Source organism: Rhinopithecus roxellana, chromosome 8, assembly GCF_007565055.1.
Source record: "Rhinopithecus roxellana isolate Shanxi Qingling chromosome 8, ASM756505v1, whole genome shotgun sequence".
NCBI classification, from domain to species: domain Eukaryota; kingdom Metazoa; phylum Chordata; class Mammalia; order Primates; family Cercopithecidae; genus Rhinopithecus; species Rhinopithecus roxellana.
This window is the reverse complement of record NC_044556.1, coordinates 4,878,364-4,905,362: the sequence shown is the minus strand read 5'-3', so window position 1 is coordinate 4,905,362 and position 26,999 is coordinate 4,878,364. Positions and strand designations below refer to the sequence as shown.

At 46.3% G+C, this 26,999-nt stretch overlaps 1 protein-coding gene across 4 annotated transcripts; it reads left to right on the top strand.

The window, feature by feature from the left end:
* The first annotated feature begins 586 nt into the window (after positions 1-586).
* Positions 587-26,999, top strand: ZNF627 (zinc finger protein 627). 4 transcript variants are annotated; one of them, XM_030936827.1, is made up of 5 exons: positions 620-791; positions 8,102-8,255; positions 22,399-22,525; positions 22,699-22,759; positions 24,555-26,999. In XM_030936827.1, exons 3-5 carry the CDS (start codon positions 22,492-22,494, stop codon positions 25,747-25,749), a joined length of 1,290 nt encoding a protein of 429 aa, XP_030792687.1. In that variant the 5' UTR covers positions 620-791; positions 8,102-8,255; positions 22,399-22,491; the 3' UTR covers positions 25,750-26,999. The 4 variants fall into 4 exon arrangements, 3 of the variants coding, with proteins under 3 accessions (XP_010359987.1, XP_030792687.1, XP_030792686.1); XM_010361685.1 differs by lacking the exon at positions 8,102-8,255 and having other exon boundaries at positions 587-791; XM_030936826.1 differs by lacking the exons at positions 620-791; positions 8,102-8,255 and adding an exon at positions 22,003-22,248.

The following is a 26,999-nucleotide window of genomic DNA, read 5'->3' as shown; positions in this document are numbered from 1 at the left end:
GAGGGAGGGAGGGAGGGAGGGAGGGAGGAAGGGACGGGGAAAGGAAGGCAGGAAGGCAGGAAACAAACCAAAACAAGGCCAGGCGCGGTGGCTCAGGCCTGTAATCCCAGCACTTTGGGAGGCCGAGGCGGGCGTATCACTTGAGGTCAGGAGTTGGAGACCAGCCTGGGTAACATGGCGAAACCCCATCTCTACTAAAAATACAAAAAATATAAAAATTAGCCGGGCGTGGTGGCGGGGTGCCTGCAATCCAGCTATTCTGGAGGCTGAGGCACGAGAATTGCTTGAACCCGGGAGGCAGAGATTGCAGTGAGCTGAGATCGCACCAATGCACTACAGCCTGGGCGACAAGAGCAAAACTCCGTCTCAAAAAAAAAAAAAAAAACAACAAAACAAACAAACTCTCAAATATCCCTCGGGCTGGGTGTAGGGAGGAAACTCGGCCTGAGAAGGGCAGTGGCTAGAGCCAGTCAACACTGCTCCGCGCAGCCACGTTTCCATGGCTTCGTACGTCACTCAGGCCTTAGGGGGCGGGTCATGGAGCCCTATCCAATCAGGGGCGCTGGGGCGGGGCCCTGCCAACTGTCCATTCAGATGCGCCTGAGAGAGGAGGGCAGGGCCTGCGCCTCCCCACGGAGCCTTTGTTTCTGGCGTCAGCCCCCGCCCGGGCTCGCTTCTCCCTTTCTCCGAGAGGCCCAAGGTGTCTCCGCCGCAGCCTCTGGCGCACCGTGACCTGTACAGGTCGCGGGAGTCGTAGGGAAGGCGCTGGGAGACCTGGAAGCCGAGAAATGGTGCGTGTGAGGGGCTAGGCGTCCCCAGACCGGGGGGGAGGGGCTGGTTGGAACCGGCCGGAACCGGCTGTGGAGGGACCCAGGCCTCCCTGCGGGACTCCGGGGTCTGGGACCCGAGTTCCCTGGCGCACCTGGGCTCCCGGTCCCCTCGGCCGCAAGGTGGGGCTGGCCAAGAGCTGGGACCCCGGGCGTCCTGTCCCGTCCCTGCGCGACGCCTGCGGCCCTGCAGCCCCGCGTCTCCCCAGATGGTGCGGGGGCCGCGGGAGGGTCATGGGGGGAATCCCGCCTCGGGTGTGGGGTTCGTGTGGCAGGAGCTGCGGTCTGTGGCCGCCCCCCCGTCCCTCCTTTCTCCCTTTAAAAATTAAGAGTTTATTTGAGCAAACAGCGGTTCATCGGTGGAGAAGCTCTCGGTCGTGGTTTGTCGCTTGGTGATCCTTTGGAGGGGATGGAAGGAAGGGCTGTAAGGTGCAGGAGGAAGCGAACCAAACTCAGTACTTGGTTGGTGACAGTTATGTAGTCGCCTTATTTGCTCTACCAGTTGGACATTTTCTGCTTATATAGTCAGAGGTGGATTGGTGGTTGTGGTTTATTAACCCTGAATTTCATTTCCCTATAAACTGCTAATTTATAAGAATTTCATTTGAGACTGGAGCGTGGTGGCTCACACCTGTAATCTGAGCGCTTTTGGAGGCCAAGACAGGAGGATTGCTTGGGCCCAGGAATTGAAGACCACCCTCGCAATATAGCGAGACCCCATCTCTATTAAATTTTTTTAAATGAACATATTCAGACTGAGACCAAAAAACTACTAAAATTTTTAAAAATATAAAATCAAATAAAAGAATTTCATTTGATTTAGATTTTTGTTTCCTTGGGTAGGAAACCAGGACACCACAGCCACAGCCTTCTAATTGCCTCCTAATTATTTTAACACTCCCCAGGGGGACAGGGTCCCAAATCCTTGACCTTGTTCCCCTAGCCTGACTCCTTTAGGGCTTGTAAATAATTCTTGATACCACTTCTTTCACCATATTCCCAAAAGCTAACTCCAGTCACGACATGGTCAATTCTTTGTCCTTTATTGCACATTTCAAACTAATTAATTTGTATTTTTTTTTTCGAGGAGCAATTGATTGGCCTTTTAAAAATATTCGTTTTCTGTTTCTGAACATTTCACAGGAGAGGAAAGCAGAGAATACATGTATGAGACCCTGCTGTAAGAAAACCTTTGTGCCTCTTCTCCTTTTCTCTCTCCTAGGCACAGGGATGTTCTCAGAATGTCTTTTGGTTGGCCTGGTGCCATGGCTCACGTCTGTAATCCCAACACTTTGGGAGGCCAAGGCGGGAGAATCACCTGAGGCCAGGAGTTTGAGACCAGCCTGAGCAACATAGTGAGACCTGGACCCTAAAATAAAAAAGAAAAAACAAAAAACAGTGTCTTGGGTTGGGGTTCCCCTTTGGAAACTTTAAACTGTGATGTGTCTTCAGAGCATCCTCCTTTCCTGGTCCTGGGCTTCAGGGCTGTTTGGGCTGACACAGGATGCCCACAGAAGCCAGATGTCTTCAAGGGTCTAGTGAATATCAGCCTGCTGAGTCTCCTCCCACTGGACAGCCTGAAGTATGGGTTGGGGCCTCTTAGTGGAGGAGCTGGGTGTCCTGGGGTCGGAGGAGTCTCCTGATCTCCCATCTCTCTCAAAGCTCACCCCTGGGACACTCAGCTTTTTCTTCCCCTAATTCCAGATTCCATTCCTTGTGGGACACATTGGTGTCCAGCCAAATGGACGATGGTATTGAGGGGAAAACCAGATAGGATTCTTGCCCTCTGGATTCTTTTAGACTAGGGAAGTGAGGAAACTTATCCCAAGGACAGGAAAACCCGTCCCATTGAGGTGATCCAAGAACCTGAGAAGCAAAATGTACTTTCGGCAGACGGGGGACACAATGCAATGTCTCCTGGAAGGGTGCTCACTGAGCCCTTCAGTGAGCAGGTTAGGGGGTGGGCGATATCCCAGGTAGTAGAATGACCTGACCTAGGCCAGGCGCAGTGGCTCACGCCTGTAATCCCAGCACTTTGGGAGGCTGCAGTGGGCGGATCACTTGAGGCCTTGAGTTCGAGACCAGCCTGGCCAACATGGCGAAACCCTGTCTGCTAAAAATACAAAAATTAGCTGGGTGTGGTGGCGGCTGCTTCTAATCTCAGCTACTGGGGAGACTGAGGCACGAGAATCACTTGAACCGGGGAGGCAGAGGCTGCAGTGAGCCGAGATCATGTCACTGCACCCCAGCCTGGGTGACACACTGAGACTCCTTCTCAAAAAAAAAAAGAATGACCTGAAACTTGAGTCAGATATACCTCTGTTCCAGGTTAGCACAGTGCCTTCCTGGGTTTGTCTCCTGCAAAAGATTTGTTCACTTATTGCAGTTTTAGTTTAGTTTTTTTTTTTTTAAGTAACTATAAATGTATTTCATCTGTAGAGCTTGAAATATAAGACAGTTTCCCAAAGAGGCAAGAAGGAAGTGGGTTTCAGAAAACATTAAATATCTAGTCTTATCTTTGTTAAAAATTACTACTTACGGCCGGGCGTGGTGGCTCATGCGTGTAATCCCAGCACTTTGGGAGACCGAGGCGGGCAGATCATGAGGTCAGGAGATCGAGACCATTCTGGCTAACACGGTAAAATCCCGTCTCTACTAAAAATACAAAAACATTAGCTGGGCGTGGTGGCGGACGCCTGTAGTCCCAGCTACTCGGGAGGCTGAGGCAGGAGAATAGCGTGAACCTAGGAGGTGGAGCTTGCAGTGAGCCGAGATCGCGACACTGCACTCCGGCCTGGATGACAAAGCAAGACTCCGTCTCAAAAAAAAAAAAAAAAAAAAAAAAAAAAATTACTTTTTTCTTTCCCAAAGCAAGTGTAGTAAGTTTCTCAAGTATGTTATCTTTTTGGGGTGGGGAGCGGGGTGGAGGTGGTGATTTCAAATAGAATTCCAGGGCTTAGTGCTGGGAATACTACTAAGGAAAAGAAAGAGAGAAAAACTCTCTTCTATCATGACTGCAGAAAAATGAGTACATTTCCACAAGTAAGTGTAGTAAATAAATTGGTGAATTACAGAGATTCACCAAAACATCAATTCCTCTGCAGTGTGGCAAACTTGTGACAGTGGATAACTGTTCTCTTCCTTTTTGTAGGCATCAGAGTTTAATGCAAAGTCCTAATAGGACAGGACTTGGCAACTCCTAAAAGTGTTCAAATATGATTCAATACATGATTTATTACCATAGAAAGAATAAATAACATTTATTGTCTGAAGAGGATGGATACTTTTACTTTTTCTGTTAAGGTGTGAAATTTAAGTGCCTCACAATTTCCTTCCCTGCTATAAGCAGTGAATTTGAATGATTTTGCTGGATTCTTCAAACCCTAGGTATTGATTTTCTCATTGAAAATTAAGTGCATAACCTTGACTGGGAAACAGAGACAGCAGACCAGTGACTTCAAACTAAGGCCAATCTCGAGCTTTCAAAGAGAGGACATTATAGGCCCAGTTGTTCTTGCTGGGGAGCCTCCCCTGCAGTGTCCCAGCTGCTCACAACTGACCTTGGGTGGAGCCCTTTATACTGAGAGAAGCTCAGAGCCCCGGAAAGCTGGGGATTCATAGGCAGAGGGGGTTGAGGTGATGCCCTTCTGAGAATGTACTTGCTATTATCTTGGGTCTGTTTCTAGACATTTCTAATGAAACAAATCTGGATTTAGGTAAGGAGTGTTGTTTTTTTTCTTTCTTTCTTTTTTTTTTTTTTTGTGACAGGGTCTCAGTCTATCTCAGGCTGGAGTGCAGTGGTGCAATCATAGCTCACTGTAGCCTCGATCTCCTGGACTCAAGGAATTCTCTCACCTCAGCCTCCCAAGTAGCTGGGACTACAGGCACATGCTGTGATGCCTGGCTTATTTTTTTTAAAAAGTTTTTTTAATAGAGACAGGATGAGGCCGGGCGCGGTGGCTCAAGCCTGTAATCCCAGCACTTTGGGAGGCCGAGACGGGCGGATCACGAGGTCAGGAGATCGAGACCATCCTGGCTAACACGGTGAAACCCCGTCTCTACTAAAAATACAAAAACTAGCCGGGCGAGGTGGCGGGCGCCTGTAGTCCCAGCTACTCAGGAGGCTGAGGCAGGAGAATGGCGTAAACCCGGGAGGCGGAGCTTGCAGTGAGCTGAGATCTGGCCGCTGCACTCCAGTCCGGGCAACAGAGCGAGACTCCGCCTCAAAAAAAAAAAAAAAAAATAGAGGATGTTGTGTTGCCCAGGCTGGTCTCTAACTCCTGGCCTCAAGCAGTCTTACCACCTTAGCCTCCCAAAGTGCCAGGATTACGGCGGGCGGGACTGGGGGGCGTACCGCCACACCAACCAGGACTTTAGAAGACTTTCTTCCAAAGGAGAATTGAAAGGGAAGAAGGCACCAAGTATAAAATCTGCAAGTGGCCAGGCACAGTGGCTCACCCCTGTAATCCCAACACTTTGAGAGGACGAGGCGGGCGGATCACGAAGTCAGGAGACCGAGACCATCCTGGCTAACACAATGAAACCCCGTCTCTACTAAAAATACAAAAAAATTAGTCGGGTGTAGCGGCCGGTGCCAGTAGTGCCAGCTACTCTGGGACTGAGGCTGAGGCAGAAGAATGGCGTGAACCCAGGAGGCGGAGCTTGCAGTCAGCCAAGATCGCGCCACTGCACTCCAGCCTGGGCGACAGAGCGAGACTCCGTCTCAAAAAAAAAAAAAAATCTGCAAGCATCTCAGCCTGGGCTCAGTGGCTCACGCCTGTAATCCCAGCACTTTGGGAGGCCAAGGCTGGCGGATCACAAGGTCAGGAGTATGAGACCAGCCTGACCAACATGATGAAACCCTGTCTCTATTAAAAAATACAAAAATTAGCCAGGTGTGTTGGCGCATGCCTGTAATCTCAGCTACTCAGGAGGCTGAGGCAGGAGAATGGCTTGAACCCGGGAGGCGGAGGTTGCAGTGAACCAAGATTACGCCACTGCACTCTAGCCTGGGCGATGGACAGAGCGAGACGCTGTCTCAAAATAAATAAATAAATAAAAATAAATAAATCTGCAAGCATCTCCAAGTTTAGACAGAAAAGAATTTTCTTTCATAGGAAGGAACAAATGATGAGAAAGAAGGTGGGAGGTGGAAGGCAGGATGCAGGGTGCACAGTCCCACCTAGATCTTGAAGGCAGTCTGTTCTTAGGAGGGTCATCAGAGGGATTGTATATAGGCTCAGGCTGAGAGCAGGTCAAAGTTCAGGGGCGGGAGGAAGGAGAGAAACTTAACCAAAGTTTGGTTAACAGGTACTTTGTTCTGACTGATCACTGAAGACAAAGCTATTCAGCTAATCAATTATGAGGAAAAGAAAGGGAATTTCTAGTCTGTGTGTGGCTTTGCCATGGGTAAAAAAGAAGTGTCATCTAAGTCATAATGAGAAGAGTGTTTCTTTGTGTAAGCTACTCCTGCAGAATACAAAAGATGGGGGAATTTCTTTAACCATAGCTATTTCCAGGATTACCTACCTACCCAATTTTCCGCCACCATTTTCCCTTACATCCTTCCCTTCCGTTTGGCCATTTCTGATTTCTATGCAGTTGCTGAGAAGTATGGGTGATCCCTGGGGCTTGTGACTGGCATCTGCAGTGGGGCAGTGTTATCGTCTGGGCCCTGAACCTATGGGGTCCCTGTTAACTCTGGGTAGTGTCAGAATTGATTTGTTGAATGCTTTGTTGGTGTTGGAGAATTGGAGATTTAGTTGGTGTTCAGCAAACACCACACATTTGGTGTCAAAAATGGCATATGAAAAAAGACACTACAGATCAGAACCTTCACCTGACTGGGTAAGTGTTGGCTGTGAGAACCGAGACCCTGGAGGAGGGAGCATTTCCACACTGGGGAGAGGACAGTAGTGTGTGTGAAACACCGATGGACTCACCACCCAGATTCATAAATGGGTGTTGGGCATTTCTGGTATGTCCTGATCTCATGTCCCTTCTGTACTCCCAGGTGACCAGGTCCTCATTTTTAAAAGGCGGTTCTTAATAGTTTTACCATCTATTTATCATTAGGCTGAATTTTGCTTGGCTTTTCCTCTCTTGAGTTTTTAGTAAGTTATTACCATTAATATTATGACAAAAAGGGTTTTTTGTGGTTTCTTTGCCTGTTTGTTGCATGCATACTGGTTTCTGCATTTAGTTTGGGGGTTAGGATTTCAGCCAATGAAATTTAATTTTGGGCAGGGGATGGTGGTAGAATACAAACATTCAGTCTGTTAACAACCCTAACTGTATCTGTATTTTGTACAACATCTTGGCTAGTCTTAGCCTTTTTTTTTTTTTGAGTCTCACTCTGTAGCCCAGGCTGGAGTGCAGTGGTGCTCTTGGCTCACTGCAACCTCCGCCTCCGGGCTGAAGCGATTCTCCCACCTCAGCCTCCCAACCAGCTAGGACTACAGGTGCACAGTATCACACCAGCTAATTTTTGTATTTTTTTTTTTTTTTTTTTGTAGAGATGGGGTTTTGCCATGCTGTCCAAGCTGGTCTTAAACTCCTGGGCTCAAGCAATTCACCCGGCTCTGCCTCCCACAGTGTTGGGATTATAGGTGTGAGCCACTATGCCTGGCCTTATTTTTGTCTGTTTTTTGTGCAAGTAATATCATCCTGTATGTTATATTGTATGCCATCTATCTATTTCACATAGACATGAATCTTCCATGAAATGGTATTTTATTCACTATTTTACTTAATAAACTTTATTATTTAGACCAGTTGCAGTTTGACAGAAAAATTGAACAGATAATATGTAGCGTTTCCATATTCTCCTCCACAGGTCATTGTTTTCCCCTACTTTTTTTTTTTTCTTTTCTTTTTTTTTTAAGAGACAAAGTCTTGCTCTGTCACCCAGGCTTGAGTGCAGTGGTGCAATCACTGCTCACTGTGGGCTAGACCTCCAGGGCTCAAGTGATCCTGCCACCTCAGCCTCCCAAGTAGCTGGGACCACAGGTGTGCACCACCACACCTGGCTAATTTTTTTTTTTTTTTTGTAGATGGGGTCTTACTATGTTGTCCAGGCTGATCTCTAATTCCCGGGCTTAGTGATTCTCCCACCTTGGCCTCCCAAAGTACATAAATATGGTATCATTTATCATATATATCATACAATTGATGAATCAATATATCATATATGATGATGATCAGAATTGGTGAGCCAATATGTTACTAACTAAAGTTCAGACTTCATCAAAATTGGTAATTTTTGTTCTTCGAAGGACACCAAGAACTTGAACAGATAATTCACGAAGTGGAAGAACAACTTGCAAATCCTGTATCTGGTGGGGAATCGTATTCAGAAGCAGCCTGAGTCTCAGTCCCTCCATCACACTCCATCAGGTTGGGGGCTGAATTGGCAGCCACGACTCCCAGGTATCCTGTCCCATCACTGTAGGAGGCAGTCTACCTCCTGGACCTCTCTGGACAGTTGTGTACCTGCAATCCTGGATCTCACCCCGATCATGGGGTGACAACAGGGAGTGGCCATCCAGAGAGAAATCTGAGCCTGGTGTTTTGGGTTTGTGGGTGGGAGGTACTCTCAGGACAACCTCCCCCTCCATGGAGTCAGACTTGGGTGGGCCCGGCAGAATGGCATGTGTGGTTCCCAGCTCCTTCATCCCCAGTGGGAGGGAGCCTGTCATCCCCTATGCATTCCAGATATATGAAGCAGGGTCTCAAGTTTACAGCCTTGTTCCCTGTTAAAGAGAGATTGCACTGGAAACTTGTTAGGAATGTCAAGGAAGAGTTTATTCAGCACAATTGCAGCGAGTCATGACAGCTGTAATAGGGGAGGGAGATTGAACTCAACCTTGAATGCAGCAAGAATATTACTGGATTTATAGCCAATGGACAAGGTGAGGGAGAGAATGGAACCTGGTTGGGTCTCATAGGTGGTGGAAAAAGAACTTGATTGGATATTAAGGTAGGAGGAGTCTCTATAAACTACTTTAGATGGATTCTTGCTGAAACCGACTTCTGCAGGCCAGTGCCAAGGCCTAGTCAAAAAGAGGGCTCTGAGGAGCTTGACTCAAGTTTGGTGAAGGAAGGAGTACTTGAGACCTCTTCAGCCTAGTTTTTCTTTTCTTGTTTTTTTTGAGATGGAATCTTGCTCTGTCGCCCAGGCTGGAGTGCAGTGGTGCGATCACGGCTCTCTGCAACCTCCACCTCCCAGGTTCAAGCAGTTCTCTGCCTCAGCCTCCCAAATAGCTGGGATTACAGGCACCCACCACCACACCTGGCTGATTTTTTTGTATTTTTAGTAGAGACAAGGTTTCACCATCTTGGCCAGGGTGGTCTTGAACTCCTGACCTCGTGAGCCACTGCATCTGGCCTCTTCAGCCTAGTTTTTCCCAGGGCTCTGTATTAGTCTGTTTTCATGCTGCTAATAAAGACATACCCAAGAGTGGCTAATTTATAAAGGAAAGAGGTTTCATTGACAGGTCAGTATGGCTGGGGAGGCCTCAGGAAACTTAAAATTATGGTGGAAGGGGAAGCAAATATGTCCTTCACATGGCAGCAGCAAGGAGAAGTGCAGAGTAAAGGTTGGGGAAGCCTATTATAAAACCAGATCTCATGAGAACTCACTGTTATGAGAACAACATGGAGGTAACCACCCCAATGATTAAATTATCTCCCACTTGCTCCCTCCCATGACACGCAGGGATTAGGGGAACTATAAGAGGACATTTGGGTGGGGACACAGCCAAATCATATCATTCCACCCCCAGCCCCTCCCAAATCTCGTCCTCACATTACAAAACAATCATGCCCTCCCAACGGTCCCCCAAAGTCTTAAATCATTGCAACCATTAGCTCAAAAGTACAAGTCCAAACTCATCTGAGACAAGGCAAGTCCCTTCTGCCTATGAGCCTGTAAAATCAAAAACAAGTTAGTTACTTCCTAGATACAGTCAGGGTACAGGCATTGGGTAAATACACCCATTCCAAATGGGAGAAATTGGCCAAAATAAAGGGGTAGAGGCCCTATGCAAGTCTAAAATCCAGTAGGGCAGTAATTAAATCTTAAAGCTTTGAAATAATATCCTTTGACTCCATGTCTCACATCCAGGTCACGCTGATGCAAGAGGTGGGCTCCTTCAACCTTGGGCACCTCTGCCCCTGTGGCTTTGCAAAGTACAACCCCCCACTCCTTGCTGCTTTCACGGCTGGCATTGAGTGTCTGTGACTTTTCCAGGTGCACGGTGCAAGCTCTCAATGGATCGACCATTCTGGGGTCTGGAGGACGGATGGTGGCCCTCTCCTCACAGCTCTACTAGGCAGTGCCACAGTGGGGACTCTGTGTCCCGGGCTCCGACTCCCATATTTCTCTTCTGCACTGCCCTAGCAGAGGTTCTCCATGAGGGCTCTGCCCCTGCAACACAGCTCTGCCTGGACATCCAGGCATTTCTACACATCCTCTGAGATCTAGGCAGAGGTTCCCAAACCTCAATTCTTGCCTTCTGTGCACCCACAGGACCAACACCACATGGAAGCTGCAGAGGCTTGGGGCTTGCACCCTCTGAAGCCATGACCTGAATTGTACTTTGCCTCCTTTTAGCAATGACTGGAGTGGCTGGGCACAGGGCACCAAGTGCCTATGGTGCATATAGCAAGGGACCCTGAACCAGGCCCAGGAAACCAACCATTTTTTCCTCTTAGGATTCTGGGCCTGTGAAGGGAGGGGCTGCCATGAAGGTCTCTGATGTGTCCTGGAGACATTTTCTCCATTGTCTTGGCAATTAACATTTGGCTCTTCATTACTTATGCAAATTTCTGTAGCTGGCTTGAATTTCTCCCCAGAAAATGGGTTTTTCTTTTCTTTGTTTTTTTTTTTTGAAACAGAGTTTTGCTCTTGTTGCCCAGGCTGGAGTGCAATGGCGCGATCTTGGCTCGCTACAGCCTCCACCTCCTGGGATCAAGCGATTCTCCTGCCTCAGCCTCCCGAGTAACTGGGATTACAGGCATGTGCCACCACAGCCAGCTAATTCTGTATATTTAGTAGAGAAGAGGTTTCTCCATGTTGGTCAGGCTGCTCCCAAACTCCGGATCTCAGGTGATCCGCCTGCCTAGGCCTCCCAAAGTGCTGGATTACAGGCATGAGCCACCACGCCCGGCTGGGTTTTTCTTTTCTGTTCCATTGTCAGGCTGCAATTTTTCCAAACTTTAATGTTCTGTCACCTCTTGAATGCTTTGCCGCTTAGCAGTTTCTTCCTCCAGGTACTGTAAGTCATCTCTCACAAGTTCAGAGTTCCACAGATCTCTAGGGCAGGGGCAAAATGCCGCCAGCCTCTGCTAAAACATAACAAGAGTCACCTTTGCTTCCAGTTGCCGACAAGTTTCTCATCTCCATCTGAGACCACCTCAGCCTGGACTTTATTGTCCATATCACTGTCAGCATTTTGGTCAGAGCTATTCAAGAAGTCTTTAGGAAGTTGAGACTTTCCCACATCTTCCTGTCTCTTGAGCCCTCCAAGTCTCTAGGACATTCCAAACTTTCCCACATTTTCCTGTCTTCTTCTGAGCCCTCTAAACTGTTCCAACCCCTCCCTGCCTGTTCCCCAGTTCCAAAGTTGCTTCCACATTTTCAGGTATCTTTATGGGAGCGTACCCCACTACCCAGTAGCAATTTACTGTATTAGTCCATTTTCACACTGCAAATAAATACATACCTAAGACTGGATAATTTATAAAGGAAAAAGGTTTAATTGACGTACAGTTTAGCATGGCTGGGAAGGCCTCAGAAAACTTAATCATGATGGAAGGGAAAGCAAACGTGTCCTTCACATGGTGGTAGCAAGGAGAAGTGCAGAGCGAAGAGGGGGAAAAGCCACTTATGAAACCATCAGATCTTGTGAGAACTCACTATCATGAGAACAGCATGGAGGTAACTGCCCCCATGATTAAATTACCTCTTACTGGGTCCCTTCCATAACATGTGGGGATTATGGGAACTACAATTTAAGATGAGATTTGGGTGGGGACACAGCCAAACCATATCAGGCTCAAAATAAGTTCCTAAGTTTCTGGTTTCCCTTGCCACAATCCCAAATGTCAACTTCCCCTCTCCAATTGACATGATCTTCAGTTATGTCTCCCCTATGCTAGATTTGAAGCAGTTGTAATATTTTAGTTGTTTATAATTTTCCATAGAATAATAAATAGCCATTTTAAAGATTTTCTGTCAGTGTATATTTTACATGAGACAAAAGCTATTCAAGTGGTGAGTAACTATTTGAAATTACATTGTGTAAAATGTGTGTCCCTAATGATCTGTGGTGTTAAGCATCTTTGTATGTGCTTATTGGCCATTTGTGTATATCCTGGATAAATGTCCATTCAAGTTCTTTGCCCATTCATTATTTATTTATATTTTCACTTTTTTTTTTTTATAAGAGCTGTGATGCTCAGGCTGGATTTGAACTCCTGGGCTTGAGATCCTTCTGCCTCAGGCTCCTGAGTAGCTGGGATTACAGGTGTGTTCCAGCATGCCCAGCCAATTTTGCCCATTTTCTAATCAATGTGTTTTTTGCTGGTTTGTTACAACAGCTTTTTTTTTTTTTTTTTTTTTTTTTTTTTTTGAGACAGGGTCTTGCTTCGCTGCCCAGGCTGGAGTGCAGTGGTGCCATCTCGGCACACTGCAGTCTCCGCCTCCTGAGTTCAAGCCATCCTCCTGCCTCAGCCTTCTGAGTAGCTGAGTCTAGAGGGCATGCCACCATGCTCAGCTCATATTTGTATTTTTTGTAGAGACAGGGTTTTGCCATGTTGTCCAGGCTGGTCTTGAACTCTTGAGCTCAAGCTGTCTGCCCACCTCAGCCTCCCAAAATGCTGGGATTATAGACATGAGCCACCATATCCAACGATTTGTTATTATTAATTGTGGTTATAAAAATAATTAAAAATCTACCATCTTAAGCATTTTTGTGTACAGCTTAGTAGTGTTAACTGTTCTCACCTTGTGCAACCAAACTCCAACAATTTTTCCCATTCTCTCAAATTTATTTTTTCTTTCTTCAAGGTGGTTAATTTTATCTTCAAGTTAGCTGATTCTTATTTTGCTTGCTTGAATTTGCCGTTGAACACCTATAGGGAAATTTTCATTTTAGTTGTGCTTTGCATCTTCCAGATCCATACTTTCAGTGTAGTCTTTTAAAAAATAATTTATGTGTGTGTGTATATATATGTGTGTGTGTGTGTATATATATATGTATATATATATATTTTTTTTCTCCCCCCAAGACTGAGTCTTGTCCTGTCACCCAGAGCTGGAGTGCAATGGTATGATCTCAGCTCACTGCAACCTCCGCCTCCTGGGTTCAAGCAGTCCTCCTGCCTCAGCCTCCCAAGTAGCTGGGATTACAGGCGCCTACCACCATGCCTGGCTAATTTTTTTGTATTTTTAGTAGAGACGGGGTTTCACCATGTTAGCCAGACTGGCCTTGAACTCCTGACCTTGTGATCCACCCACCTTGGTCTCCCAAACTGCTGGAACTGCAGGCATGAGCCACTGTACCTGTAATTTTTTGTTGATATTATTGTATGCATCCTTTTCCTAGTTTTCTTTATTTCTTTCTCCATGGTTGTCTTTACTACTTTGAGCATAGTTAAGGCAGTTGCTTAAAGTCTTTGTCTAGTGAATTCAATAACGGGATTCTCAGAGATGGTTTATCTCAATTTTTTCCCATTGATGAACCATGTTTTTCTGTCTTCTTTGTGATTTTGTTTTTGTTGAAAAGTGGGATTTGAATTTTTTTCTTTCTTTTTTTTTTTTTTTTTGGAGACGGAATCTCGTTCTGTTGCCCAGGCTGGAGTGCAGTGGCACAATCTCAGCCTCCGCCTCCCGGGTTCAAGCAATTCTTTTGAATTCTTTTGTATTATTTTTGAATTCAATTCTTTTGAATTCTTTTGAACCCAGAAAAGGTCTTTTCTGGAAATGCGTTCTTTCCTGGGCATGAAGGGAGCATTCTCAATTCCCCAGCATACCTGGGTTTTTTGAGTATCCTGATTTCTGAAAGAAATTTTTCTCCTCGACTTTTCTTCCCAGGCTTTAGATGGTCTATCATATGTCTCAGCCATAATCTGTTGGCCCAGGTAGCTTCAGGGTTTTTGTTTAGTTTATGACATTTCAAGCAATTACTGCCAATTTTTTTTTTTTTTTTTGAGACGGAGTGTTGCTCTGTCGCCCAAGCTGGAGTGCAGTGGCGCAATCGCGGCTCACTGCAAGTTCCACCTCCCGGGTTCACACCATTCTCATGCCTCAGCCTCCCGAGTAGCTGGGACTACAGGTGCCCACCACCACGCCCAGCTAATTTTGTGTATTTTTTTTTTTTTTTTTTTTGAGACGGAGTCTCGCTCTGTTGCCCAGGCTGGACTGCAGTGGCCGGATCTCAGCTCACTGCAAGCTCCGCCTCCCGGGTTTACGCCATTCTTCTGCCTCAGTCTCCAGAGTAGCTGGGACTACAGGCGCCCGCCACCTCGCCCGGCTAGTTTTTTGTATTTTTTTTAGTAGAGACGGGGTTTCACCGTGTTAGCCAGGATGGTCTCCATCTCCTGACCTCGTGATCCGCCCGTCTCGGCCTCCCAAAGTGCTGGGATTACAGGCTTGAGCCACTGTGCCCGGCCAATTTTGTGTATTTTTTTAGTAGAGACGGGATTTCACTGTGTTAGCCAGGCTGGCCCCGAACTCCTGACCTTGTGATCCGCCTGTCTCGGCCTCCCAAAGTCCCAAAGTGCTGGGATTACAGGTGTGAGCCACTGTGCCTGGCCAGTTGCTACCAGTTTTTTTTTTTTTTTTTTTTTTTTTTGAGACGGAGTCTCGCTCTGTGGCCGAGGCTGGAGTGCAGTGGCCGGATCTCAGCTCACTGCAAGCTCCGCCTGCCGGGTTCACACCATTCTCCCGTCTCAGTCTCCCAAGTAGCTGGGACTACAGGCGCCCGCCATCTCGCCCGGCTAGTTTTTTGTATTTTTAGTAGAGACGGGGTTTCACCGTGTTAGCCAGGATGGTCTCGATCTCCTGACCTCGTGATCCACCCGTCTCGGCCTCCCAAAGTGCTGGGATTACAGGCTTGAGCCACCGCGCCCGGCCTTGCTACCAGTTCTTAACCCTGCTTGGCTTTCGTGTGCCAGTTGGCAACTTGTGTATTTCATAGAGAGATGGCTATTCAAATTCTTTGCCTATTTAAAAATCTATTTGTTTGGGTTTTTGAAAATAATTTTTAATTGTAAAAAAATGCATAACAGAAAATTAATCCATAATTAGGTGTACAGTTCAGTAGTGTTAATTATACTTATGTAACTATTCTGCAGAAAATTTTCATCTTGCAAAAGTTAAAATTTATAGCCATTGAACAGCCACTTCCTTTCCCCCCTCCTTGCACTGGTGGCAACTACCATCCACGTCCTGCTTTTATGTGTTTGACAACCTCACAGGAGTTATTGAAGAACCATATAATACATAATTTTTGACTGGCTTATTTCACTTAGCATAATGTGCTGAAACATCCATTTTATCCATTTTATAGCATGTGACAGATGTCTTTTTTTTTTTTTTTTTTTTTTTTTTGAGATAGAGTCTCACTGTGTCACCCAGGCTGGAGTGCAGTGGCACGATCATAGCTCACTGCAGCTTCAACCTTCAGGGATTAAGGGATCCTCCCACCTTAGCCTCCTGAGTAGCTCGGACTGCAGGCATACACCCCCACCACCAAATAAAAATTTTTAATTTTTTTTGTAGACACAGACTCTCACTGTATTGCCTAGGCTGGTCTTGAACTTTTGGGCTCACACAGTTCTCCTGCCTTGGCCTCTCAGTGTTGGGGTTACAGGCATCAGCCACTGCCTGTCCTAGATAAAAATACTAAACAATATCTCAAGTCGGGCATGGTATCTCATGCCTGTAATCTCAGCACTTTGGGAGGCTGAGCCGGGAGGATCACTTGAACCCTTGAGCTCAGGGGTTTGAGACCAGCCTGAGCCACATAGTGAGACTCCATCTCTACAAAAGATAAAAAATATAGCGAGTTGTGGTGGTGCATGCCCCTAGTCCCAGCTACTTGGGAGGCTGAGGTGGGAGGATTGTGTAAGCCCTGGGAGGTCCAGGCTGCAGTGAGCTGAGATCACACCACTGCACTCCAGCATGGGCAACAGAGCAAGACCCTGTCTCAAAAAAAAAAAACTCATTGTATGTATTGTTAAATACAATTTATGGGAGGCCATTGTTCTGGACTAAGCGTCTGCACTAGGCCCAAACAGCCTAGACGAGAATGGCGTCTCATGGAGGGTGCCATGTAATCATACGAAACTTTAAAATAGGCCAGTTTTCCAAAACACCAGGGATTCATAGCAGCCAATCAGAAGGGTCCCAGCTAACCTGAGTCAACATGATAAGGAAGTCACCTCTGCTTTAGTCCTATAAGGAAAATAATTTTGAAATGATACAACTCTTTGTTGTTGTTGTTGTTTTTGTTTTGAGATGGAGTCCGCTGTGTCGCCCAGGCTGGAATGCAGTGGCGTGATCTCGGCTCACTGAAACGCTGCCTTCTGGGTTCAAGCGATTCTCCTGCCTCAGCCAACCCCAGTAGCTGGGACTACAGGCACGTGCTACCATGCCTGGCTAATTTTTTGTATTTTTAGTAGAGATGGGGTTTCACCGTGTTAGCCAGGATGGTCTTAATCTCCTGACCTTGTGATCTGCCCGCCTCGGCCTCCCAAAGTGCTGGGGTTACAGGCATGAGCCTCTGCTTCCAGCCCTTTTTTTTTTTTTTTTTTTTTTTTTGAGACGGAGTCTCGCTCTGTCGCCCAGGCTGGAGTGCAGTGGCCGGATCTCAGCTCACTGCAAGCTCCGCCTCCCGGGTCCACGCCATTCTCCTGCCTCAGCCTCCCGAGTAGCTGGGACTACAGGCGCCGCCATCTCGCCCGGCTAATTTTTTGTATTTTTTAAGTGGAGACGGGGTTTCACTGTGTTAGCCAGGATGGTCTCGACCTCCTGACCTTGTGATCCGCCCGCCTCGGCCTCCCAAAGTGCTGGGATTACAGGCTTGAGCCACCGCGCCCGGCCTTTTTTTTTTTTTTTTGAGATGGAGTCTCGCTCTGCCGCCCAGGCTGGAGTGCAGTAGCCGGATCTCAGCTCACTGCAAGCTCCGCCTCCTGGGTTTACGCCATTCTCCTGCCTCAGCCTCCCGAGTAGCTGGGACTACAGGCGCCCGCCACGTCGCCTGGCTAGTTTTTTTTTTTTTTTTTTTTTGAGACGGAGTCTCGCTCTGTCGCCCGGGCTGGAGTGCAGTGGTCAGATCTCAGCTCACTGCAAGCTCCGCCTCCCGGGTTTACGCCATTCTCCTGCCTCAGCCTCCCGAGTAGCTGGGACTACAGGCACCCGCCACTTCGCCCGGCTAGATTTTTTGTATTTTTTTTAGTAGAGACGGGGTTTCACCGTGTTAGCCAGGATGGTCTCCATCTCCTGACCTCGTGATCCGCCCGTCTCGGCCTCCCAAAGTGCTGGGATTACAGGCTTGAGCCACCGCGCCCGGCCTTTTTTTGTATTTTTTTAGTAGAGACGGGGTTTCACCGTGTTAGCCAGGATGGTCTCCATCTCCTGACCTCGTGATCCGCCCGTCTCGGCCTCCCAAAGTGCTGGGATTACAGGCTTGAGCCACCGCGCCCGGCCCCCTTTTTATTTTTATTTCTGCTTTCTTCATCCCTTTTCTGCCTGTAAAGCCCACCTCCTCTACTCAATTTGAAGAAAGCAAAGAATTTTCATTTGAATAACGTGAACTCTTTCAAATTAGGCCCAGAAGCATTCAAATGAGATAGCAATCACGTTCTACCGCCTCAGAGCTAGGTATTCATCCCTTGGAACTGCTTGCTATTGCTACAACTAGCTATAAATTAACCTAATGCCACACAGACATCATATCCTAGACCTTATAGCATAACGGTGTATATAGCCAGTCATTAATGAATATTATTTCTGTAAACCAGTGGGAATTCCTGACAACTTTGTATCAGCCCACTCCCTTTGTCCCCTTTTTGCCTTTAAAAATCCACGCGTGGCGTGGCCGTGTGGCCGGGCATAGTGGCTCACATCTATAATTCCAGCACTATGGGAGGCTGAGGCGGGAGGATTGCTTGAGCCCAGGAGTTTGAGACCAGCTCAGGCAACATAGTGACCCTGTCTCTACAAAGCAATAAAACAGACCGGGTGCGGTGGCTCATGCCTGTAATCCCAGCACTTTGGGAGGCCAAGACAGGCACATCATGAGGTCAGGAGATAAGAGAACATCCTGGCCAACATGGTGAAACCCATCTCTACTAAAAGTACAAAAATTAGCTGGACATGGTGGTGTGTGCCTGTCATCCCTGCTACTCGGGAGGCTGAGGCAGGAGAATCGCTTGAACCCAGGAGGTAGAGGTTGCAGTGAGCCAACATTGCGCCATGGCACTCCAGCCTGGCAACAGAGCGAGACTCTTTCGCAAAAAATAAAAATAAAACAGTAGTCAGATGTGGTAGTGTGCACCTGTAGTCCCAGCTACTATGGAGGCTGAGGTGCAAGGATCATCTGAGCCTAGGGAGGTCGAGGTTGCAGTAAGTCGTGATTACACCACTGCACTCCAGCCTGGGTGACCGAGTGAATATTAGCCTGGATGACCAAGTGAGCATAGTACCTGATAGGTTTCTTTTCCACCCTCACCCTCTTCCAACCCTCCCACTTCAAGCAGGCCCCAGTGTCTGTTGTTCTCATCTTTGTACCCATGCCAGCACCATGGGTACAAAGCGAGACTCTGTCTAAAACAACAACAACAACAACACCTCGTGTAACTGCTGCTAATTAGAGTATATGTTCAGGGCAACTTGAATCTGTACTCCTGGGTTGCAGTCCTCAGCTCTGGCCCCAGTAGACTGTCCATTTATATTGATTTTACCTAAGTTTCTTCCTTTTAGATCAACAAACTTATGGAGTGCCTTTCTGTTTCACAGATGGGATGCTTCTTGATTCATGACTCCCTAATAATAGCCAATTAGATCACTGAACTCTTTGTTGAAATGTTTTCTTTCTTTTTTGAGACTGAGTCTTGCTCTGTTGCCCAGGCTGGAGTACAGTGGCGTGATCTCAGCTCACTGTAACCTCCACCTCCCAGGTTCAAGTGATTCTCCTGCCTCAGCCTCCGGAGTAGCTGGGACTTCAAGTGTGTGCCACCACACTTCACTAGCTTTTGTATTTTTAGTAGAAAAAACATGGTTTTACCATGTTGGCCGGGCTGGTCTTCAACTCCTGACCTCAAGTGGTCTGTCTGCCTTGGCCTCCCAAAGTGCTGGGATTACAGATGTGAGCTACTGTGCCTGACCCCAAATTCTTGACCTTCTTGCCAACACTTGTTCTTTGGAGTGGTTAATTTTTGTTGTGAGTCATAGGAGTTCTTTATATGTTCTTGATACTAACACCTTGCCAGATATATGATTTGCTGATACTTTTTACAATTCCCTGGTTGCCTTTTCCCAGTGTTGATAGTGTCTTCTGACACACAGAATTATTTATTATTTATTTATTTATTTATTTAGAGACAGGGTCTTTCTCTGTCGCCTAGGCTGGAGTGCAGTGATGATGTGATCCCAGCTCACTGCAGTGTCAACCTCCTGGACTCAAGGAATCCTCTTCCCCCAGCTGCCTGGCCCACACAAGTTTTTAATTTTGGTGAAATAAAATTTGTCTTTTTTTTTTTATTGAGACGGAGTCTTGCTCTGTTGCCCAGGCTGGAGTGCCGTGGTGCAATGTCAGCTAACTACAAGCTCCGACTCCCGGATTCACGCCATTCTCCTGCCTCAGCCTCCAGAGTAGCTGGGACTACAGGCGCCCGCCACCACGCCCAACTAATTTTTTGTGTTTTTAGTAGAGACGAGGTTTCACTGTGTTAGCCAGGATGGTCTCGATCTCCCAACCTCATGATCCACCCACCTCAGCCTCCCAGAGTGCTGGGATTACAGGCGTGAACCACCGCGCCTGGCCAAAATTTGTGTTTTTTTTATTTTGCGAACCATGTTCTGGTGTTTTATCCAAGAAATCAATGCCAAACCCAATGGAAACTTTTGTCCTGTGTTTTTGTTTAAAAAGGAAAATTAGAACACAGTTAAAAGATCCAGTTGGCTTTTATTTGCAATTCATGAATTAGTATACCATCCCATTCTATAAAATAGAATAAGAGCTCCCGTTGGGCATGACAGAAGGGTTGTTTGTGTAAGGAACAAGGGACACAGAACAGGAACAAAGCAGATTGGTTAACATTGGGTTACTTTTATTGAAAGGGTAAAGCAGAGGGGATGGCCTTATTATGCCAGCTGAGATTGACTGGGCCCTTTCCTATTGGTTGCTGTGAGTCTCCTGTTTTGGGGAAAAAATGGGTATGTTTGAGGATCTACCTGCTTCTTTAAACATTTTAGTTTGATCTTGTGTCACTTAGCATGAGTGACTCCATTTTTGTTTGGTCTCATTTCTTGGGGCCTAGTATAGAATCTTAGTCCAAAAAAACGGCCTGCATTTTTTTTTTTTTTTTTTTTTTTTGAGACAGAGTCTCGCTCTGTCGCCCATTCTGGAATGCAGTGGCGCAATCTCGGCTCACTGCAAGCTCCGCCTCCCGGGTTCACGCCATTCTCCTGCCTCAGCCTCCCGAGGCGCCCACCACCACGCCCAGCTAATTTTTTTGTATTTTCAGTAGAGACAGGGTTTCACCGTGTTAACCAAGATGGTCTGGATCTCCTGACCTCAGGTGATCTGTCCACCTCGGCCTCTCAAAGTGCTGAGATTACAGGCGTGAGCCATTGCGCCCGGCCCCAACTGCATTTTTTCACGTGTAGGTATCCAGTTTTTCCAGAACCATTTTTTTTTTTCAACTTTTATTTTAGGTTGAGGGAGTACCTGTGCAAGTTGGTTACATGGGTAAATTGTGTGTTACTGGGGGTTGTTGTATTTCATCACGCAGGTAGTGAGCATAGTACCTGATAGGTCTCTTTTCTACCTTCACCCTCTTCCAACCCTCCCACTTCAGGTAGGCCCCAGTGTCTGCTGTTCTCATCTTTGTACCCATGCCAGCACCATTCTTTGAAAAGTATTTTTTTTCCTATAATGAATCTGGGCACACTTGCCAAAAGTCATTTTACCATTTATGTATGTGTACCTCCCCTCACCTCCTCCCCACCCCTCCCATCTCCCCTTCCCTCCCCCTCCCATCTCCCTTCCCCTCTCCATGTCCCTTCCCCTCTCCCCTCCCCTCCCATCTCCCTCCCCTCTCCCCCCTCCCCTCCTCTCCCCTCTCCCCTCTCACCTCTCCTCTATTCTCCTTTCCTTTCCTTTTTCCTTTCCTGACGTAGGGTCTCACTTGGTTTCCCAGCCTGGTTTTGACCACTTGGCCTCAATCCATCCTCTGGTCTTTGGCCTCCCAAAGTGCTGGGATTACAGGCGTGAGCCACCACTCCCGACCTTACCTCTTTTTTTTAAAACGACTAATGTAAAAAAATATTTAGTAGACAAGAGATCTCGCTATGTTGTCCAGGCCAGTCTTGAACTCCTGAGCTCAAGTGATCTTCCTGCCTCCATCTCCCAAGGTGTTGGGATTACAGGCGTGAGCCACCACACCTGGCCAGATTTTTACTTACTTTTTTTTTTGTTTTTTTTTTCGAGATGGAGTCTCACACTGTTGCCTGGGCTGGAGTGCACGGGCGTGATCTCAGCTCACTACAACCTCTGCCTTGCGGGTTCAAGCAATTCTCCTGCCTCAGCCTCCCGAGTAGCTGGGATTACAGGCACCCACCACCACGCCTGACTAATTTTTTTTTTTTTTTTGTATTTTTAGTAGAGACAGGGTTTCATTATGTTGGCCAGGCTAGTCTCGAACTCCTGACCTCAGGTGATCCACCTGCCTCAGCCTTCCTAAGTGCTGGGATTACAGGCGTGAGCCACCGTGCGCAGCCAGATTTTTACTTCTTAAATTTATCCACACTTAGCCTTCAGTAATTCATCAGTTAGGTTTTCCTACCCTGTACTGCTTCCCACAGAGATTTTGCTATGGGAGTCTGTTCTAGTAAGTTATGACTCTTATCAGTTAGGTTGGCGGGATCCTGTCTAAAATCCAGTACCCAGATACTGTCAAAGCTCAAACTGCACAAGCGTTTCTAAAGATACACAGTCATCAGGGTGGCTAATGTTCACTTTTTTCTGCACACTAGTTACTACATGTTTGTTACAACAGGTGCTACAGACCCACCTTACAGAGAGACATTAGGGGTGGCCCAGGCAGTACATACTTCTCCCACCAGACAGGCATGTTCCTGTTCTGCTGTTGCCAGTTCAGTTCTAGCAGCAGAATTGCTTTGTGGAAGGAAGTAAGTCTAGACAGAGGGTAAGTTTGATGACTGTGGAATCTTGAAATAAATGTTTGGAGAGCACAGCATCCTGAGAACTTGGGAATAAAGTCTAGGCCCCCAGTGCTGTCAGTCTCAACCTTCCTCCTCCACACATGTGGGATGTTTCAGGACTCAGTGGCCTTTGAGGATGTGGCTGTGAACTTCACCCAGGATGAGTGGGCTTTGCTGGATCCTTCCCAGAAGAATCTCTACAGAGATGTGATGCGGGAAACCTTCAGGAACCTGGCTTCTATAGGTAAGGGTGACAATATTCCTTCACTTAGTAAACTAGAGAACAAGTGTTTCTAGCTCCTTAACTCTTTGGGGAATAAACCAGGCATGGGTGCAGGGAATTGTGAATATAGAATCTAATATGTTTTTCATAATTTTGTACTAATTCATAATGACTTTTGTGGGTCTACATTTCAGGAAAACAATGGGAAGACCAGAACATTGAAGACCCATTCAAAATTCCCAGGAGAAATATAAGGTAATTTGCACTCACAAAAGAAAGCTCTGTTCCTTGAGAGCATTTCATATTGTTAGGATTTTTTTTTTTTTTTTTGAGATGAAGTGTCACTGTGTTGCCAGGCTGGAGTGCAGTGGTGCAATCTCAGCTCATTGCAACCTTCGCCTCCGAGGTTCAAGCGATTCTCTTGCCTCAGCCTCTTGAGTAGCTAGGACTACAAGCACGTGCCACCATACCCAGCTAATTTTTTGTATTTTTAGTAGACACGGAGTTTCACCATGTTGGCCAGGATGGTCTTGATCTCTTGACCTTGTGATCTGCCCGCCTCGGCCTCCCAAAGTGCTGGGATTACAGATGTGAGCCACCGTGCCCGGTAGGCATTTTTAAAAACAAGCAAACAACATATAAGCCCAGTTTCAAACTGATTTGTTTTTAGAAAATCTTCTCTAAGCCAGGCATGGTGGCTCATGCCTGTAATCCCAGCACTTTGGGAGGCTGAGGTGGGCGGATCACAAGGTCAGGAGATTGAGACCATCCTGCCTAACACTGTGAAACCCCGTCTCTATTAAAAATACAAAAAAAAAGTTAGCCGGGCATGGTGGCGGGCGCCTGTAGTCCCAGCTACTAGGGAGGCTGAGGCAGGAGAATGGTGTGAACCTGAGAGGTGGAGCTTGCAGTGAGCCGAGATCACGCCACTGCACTCCAGCCTGGGTGACAGAGGGAAACTCCATCTCAAAAAAGAAAAGAAAATCTTTTCCAAAAACATAGTTAAGTGTAACACAGATGTTCAGTGTTTGCAAAATATTTCACTTGTAGACAGTATTAAGAAACCTCATATGAATATGAATATCTTTTTTTTTTTTTTTTTTTTGAGAGGGAATTTCACAACTCATTGCCCAGGCTGGAGTGCGAGGGTGCCATCTTGGCTCACTGCAACCTCCGCCTCCTGGGTTCAAGCAGTTCTGCCTGAGTCTCCCGAGTAGCTGGGACTACAGGCACCCGCCACCACGCCTGGCTAATTTTTTGTATTTTTAGTAGAGATCGGGTTTCACCATGTTGGCCAGGCTGGTCTCGAACTCCTGACCTCAGGTGATCCACCTGCCTTAGCCTCCCAAAGTGTTGGGATTACAGATGTGAGCCACCACACCTGGCCACGAATATCATTTTCTTTTCTTTATTTTTGAGACAGAGTTTTGCTCTTTTTACCCAGGCTGGAGTACAATGGTATGATGTCAGCTCACTGCACCTCTGCCTCCTGGATTCAAGGAGTTCTCTTGCCTTAGCCTCCTGAGTAGCTGGGATTACAGGCATGCTCCACCATGCCCAGCTAATTTTTTTTTTTGTATTTTTAGTAGAGACAGGGTTTCTCCATGTTGGTCAGGCTGGTCTTGAACTCCCGACCTCAGGTGATCTGCCTTTCTTGGCCTCCCAAAGTGCTGAGATTACAGGCATGAGCCACTGCGCCTGGCCATGAATATCATTTTTTGATAATAGGTATGGTTGTGACCTATTGCAGACCATTTAGTACATTCATGTTCAAACAATTGAGACAGGCATAAAATGTACACTTTCCCTGATAATGTTAAAAATGTGAGTCCAAGGCCAGGCACGGTGGCTCACACCTGTAATCCCAGCACTTTGGGAGGCAGAGGTGAGAAGATCCCTTGAGCCTTGGAGTTCAGGGTTCACACCTGGTCAACATAGTGAGATTCTGTCTGTGTTTTAAAAAAGTGAATATAAGTCTAGTACCTATTAATGAATATAAAATCATTTATAAACAAAACATTAATAATGTGCTTCTCATTTTTCCCACAAGTCATATTCCAGAGAGACTCTGTGAAAGTAAAGAAGGTAGTCAAGGTGAAGAAACCTTCAGCCTGATTCCACATGGTATTCTGAACAAGAAAACTCCTGGAGTAAAAGCATGTGAACGCAGTGTGTGTGGAGAAGTTGGCATGGGTCCTTCATCCCTTAATAGGCACATCAGAGATCACACTGGACGTGGACCAAATGAATATCAGGAATATGGAAAGAAGTCATATACACGTAACCAGTGTGGACGAGCCTTGAGTTATCATCGCTCTTTTCCAGTACGTGAAAGGACGCATCCTGGAGGAAAGCCCTATGATTGTAAGGAATGTGGAGAAACCTTTATTTCTCTTGTAAGCATTCGAAGACACATGTTAACGCATAGGGGAGGTGTACCTTACAAATGTAAGGTGTGTGGGAAAGCCTTTGATTATCCCAGTTTATTTCGTATACATGAAAGAAGTCACACTGGAGAAAAACCTTATGAATGCAAGCAATGTGGGAAAGCCTTCAGTTGTTCCAGTTACATTAGAATCCATGAAAGGACTCACACTGGAGATAAACCCTATGAATGCAAGCAATGTGGGAAAGCTTTCAGTTGTTCCAAGTACATTCGAATCCATGAACGAACTCACACAGGAGAGAAACCCTACGAATGTAAACAGTGTGGTAAAGCCTTTAGGTGTGCCAGTTCTGTTCGAAGTCACGAAAGGACTCACACCGGAGAGAAACTTTTTGAATGTAAGGAATGTGGGAAGGCTTTGACTTGTCTCGCGAGTGTTCGAAGACACATGATAAAGCACACTGGCAACGGACCTTATAAATGTAAGGTGTGTGGGAAAGCCTTTGATTTCCCCAGTTCATTTCGAATCCATGAAAGGACCCACACTGGAGAGAAACCCTATGACTGTAAGCAATGTGGGAAAGCCTTCAGTTGTTCCAGTTCGTTTCGAAAACATGAAAGGATTCACACTGGAGAGAAACCCTATAAATGTACAAAATGTGGGAAAGCCTTCAGTCGTTCCAGTTACTTCCGAATCCATGAAAGGACGCACACTGGAGAGAAACCCTATGAATGTAAACAATGTGGGAAAGCCTTCAGTCGATCCACTTACTTTCGAGTACATGAAAGAATTCATACTGGAGAGAAACCCTATGAGAACCCCAACCCTAACCCTTCATTTGTCCCAGTTCTTTCATGAGCATGAAAGGAGTCACATAGAGAAACCCCATGAAAGTAAGAAATTAGGGAAAGCCTTCAGTCCTTTCTGTTTCTTTCAACTACATGAAAGGATTCACAGTGGAGAAAGACCCTGTAAGAGAATTGGCTTTAAATTATGAGAGACTTGCGATAGGACAGTAAAACCTAGAGTTGGAGTTGGATCTCTGGGTTGTGTCATGTCAGTGTTGGTAGGTTAGGAACTAGATTTCCCAGAATCCATTCCATTTGTGATTCCATGATACAATTCACCAGTAACCTATCTTACATGAGGTTTGGAAGGAAGTTAAGACGGCTTTAGTCATGGTTTGGAAGCACCATACAAGGAGACAGCAATGTGAATACAGGCTGTATGGACACCTGCATCCATCCCATTTTCCTGCTACTTTGGGTTGCCAATCAAGAGTATCCTCAAAACGACTTGACTTTAATTTTCTCAGAGGTGATAGGTTTCCACACAGGTCTCCGGAAGCCCCATGTTGAATATCCATCCACACTTTGGTTTTCCTTCAGACATTATCATGTGTGAACTAGGCAACTAATTCAGACTGTCCTGGTTGGGAATATTCTCTGATGCTCTGACTCCCCTGGTCTGTAGACTGAATTAGCAGAAGGTCTAATTTGTGTGGTAAGCACCTTTGTTCTTACCAGTAGTGACTGTATTCTTGATTGAGCCTGACAGCTACCATGCTGCTGTCAAAACCAGCCAGAGGGGAGCTTGTTCTTCTGCTGTACTGTGCAGTGACTGGCCTCACCCAGGACTTTGATGTGAGAATAAGCACCTTCCTCTATCAGGAAATTTCAAGTGTTTCCTATTATTCATAGCTCAATGTAATGCCTCAGTTCATTTTCAGTTGTTTGATTATATGTGACTAATATGTATTTTTTATTCAAACAAGACTTCTGTACATGTTCCCTAGAAACAGTTTATTAGCTGTCTTCAGTCTTGGATTACATCAAGTTTATAATTTTGGCAAATTATTTGTTAAGACACTGTGAAGTCAGTGTTAACCATGTGCATACAACTTAAGGAATTTTTTCCTCCTCATGTAAATTTTACTTTTCATGCTTATATAGTTTCAACTTTTATCTTCATAGTAATTTCTCATCTACTCATAATTCCAAAAGTTAAGTCATGCTGTTTTGTGTGCTCTCTTGCTAAAGACCACAGAGACCATACCTGTTGTCAAAGAGGGTGTAATAAATTGTAATAATAATTATGACCACAAACCA

What these genes read in the sequence shown, in the direction of transcription:
- ZNF627 (XM_030936826.1), top strand. Translation starts at nt 22,189, where the DNA reads ATGTTCCTGTTCTGCTGTTGCCAGTTCAGTTCTAGCAGCAGAATTGCT. An exon ending in CAGGAACCTGGCTTCTATAG is followed by an intron (nt 22,526 to 22,698) that starts GTAAGGGTGACA and finishes TCTACATTTCAG; the next exon opens with GAAAACAATGGGAAGACCAG. An exon ending in ATTCCCAGGAGAAATATAAG is followed by an intron (nt 22,760 to 24,554) that starts GTAATTTGCACT and finishes TTTTCCCACAAG; the next exon opens with TCATATTCCAGAGAGACTCT.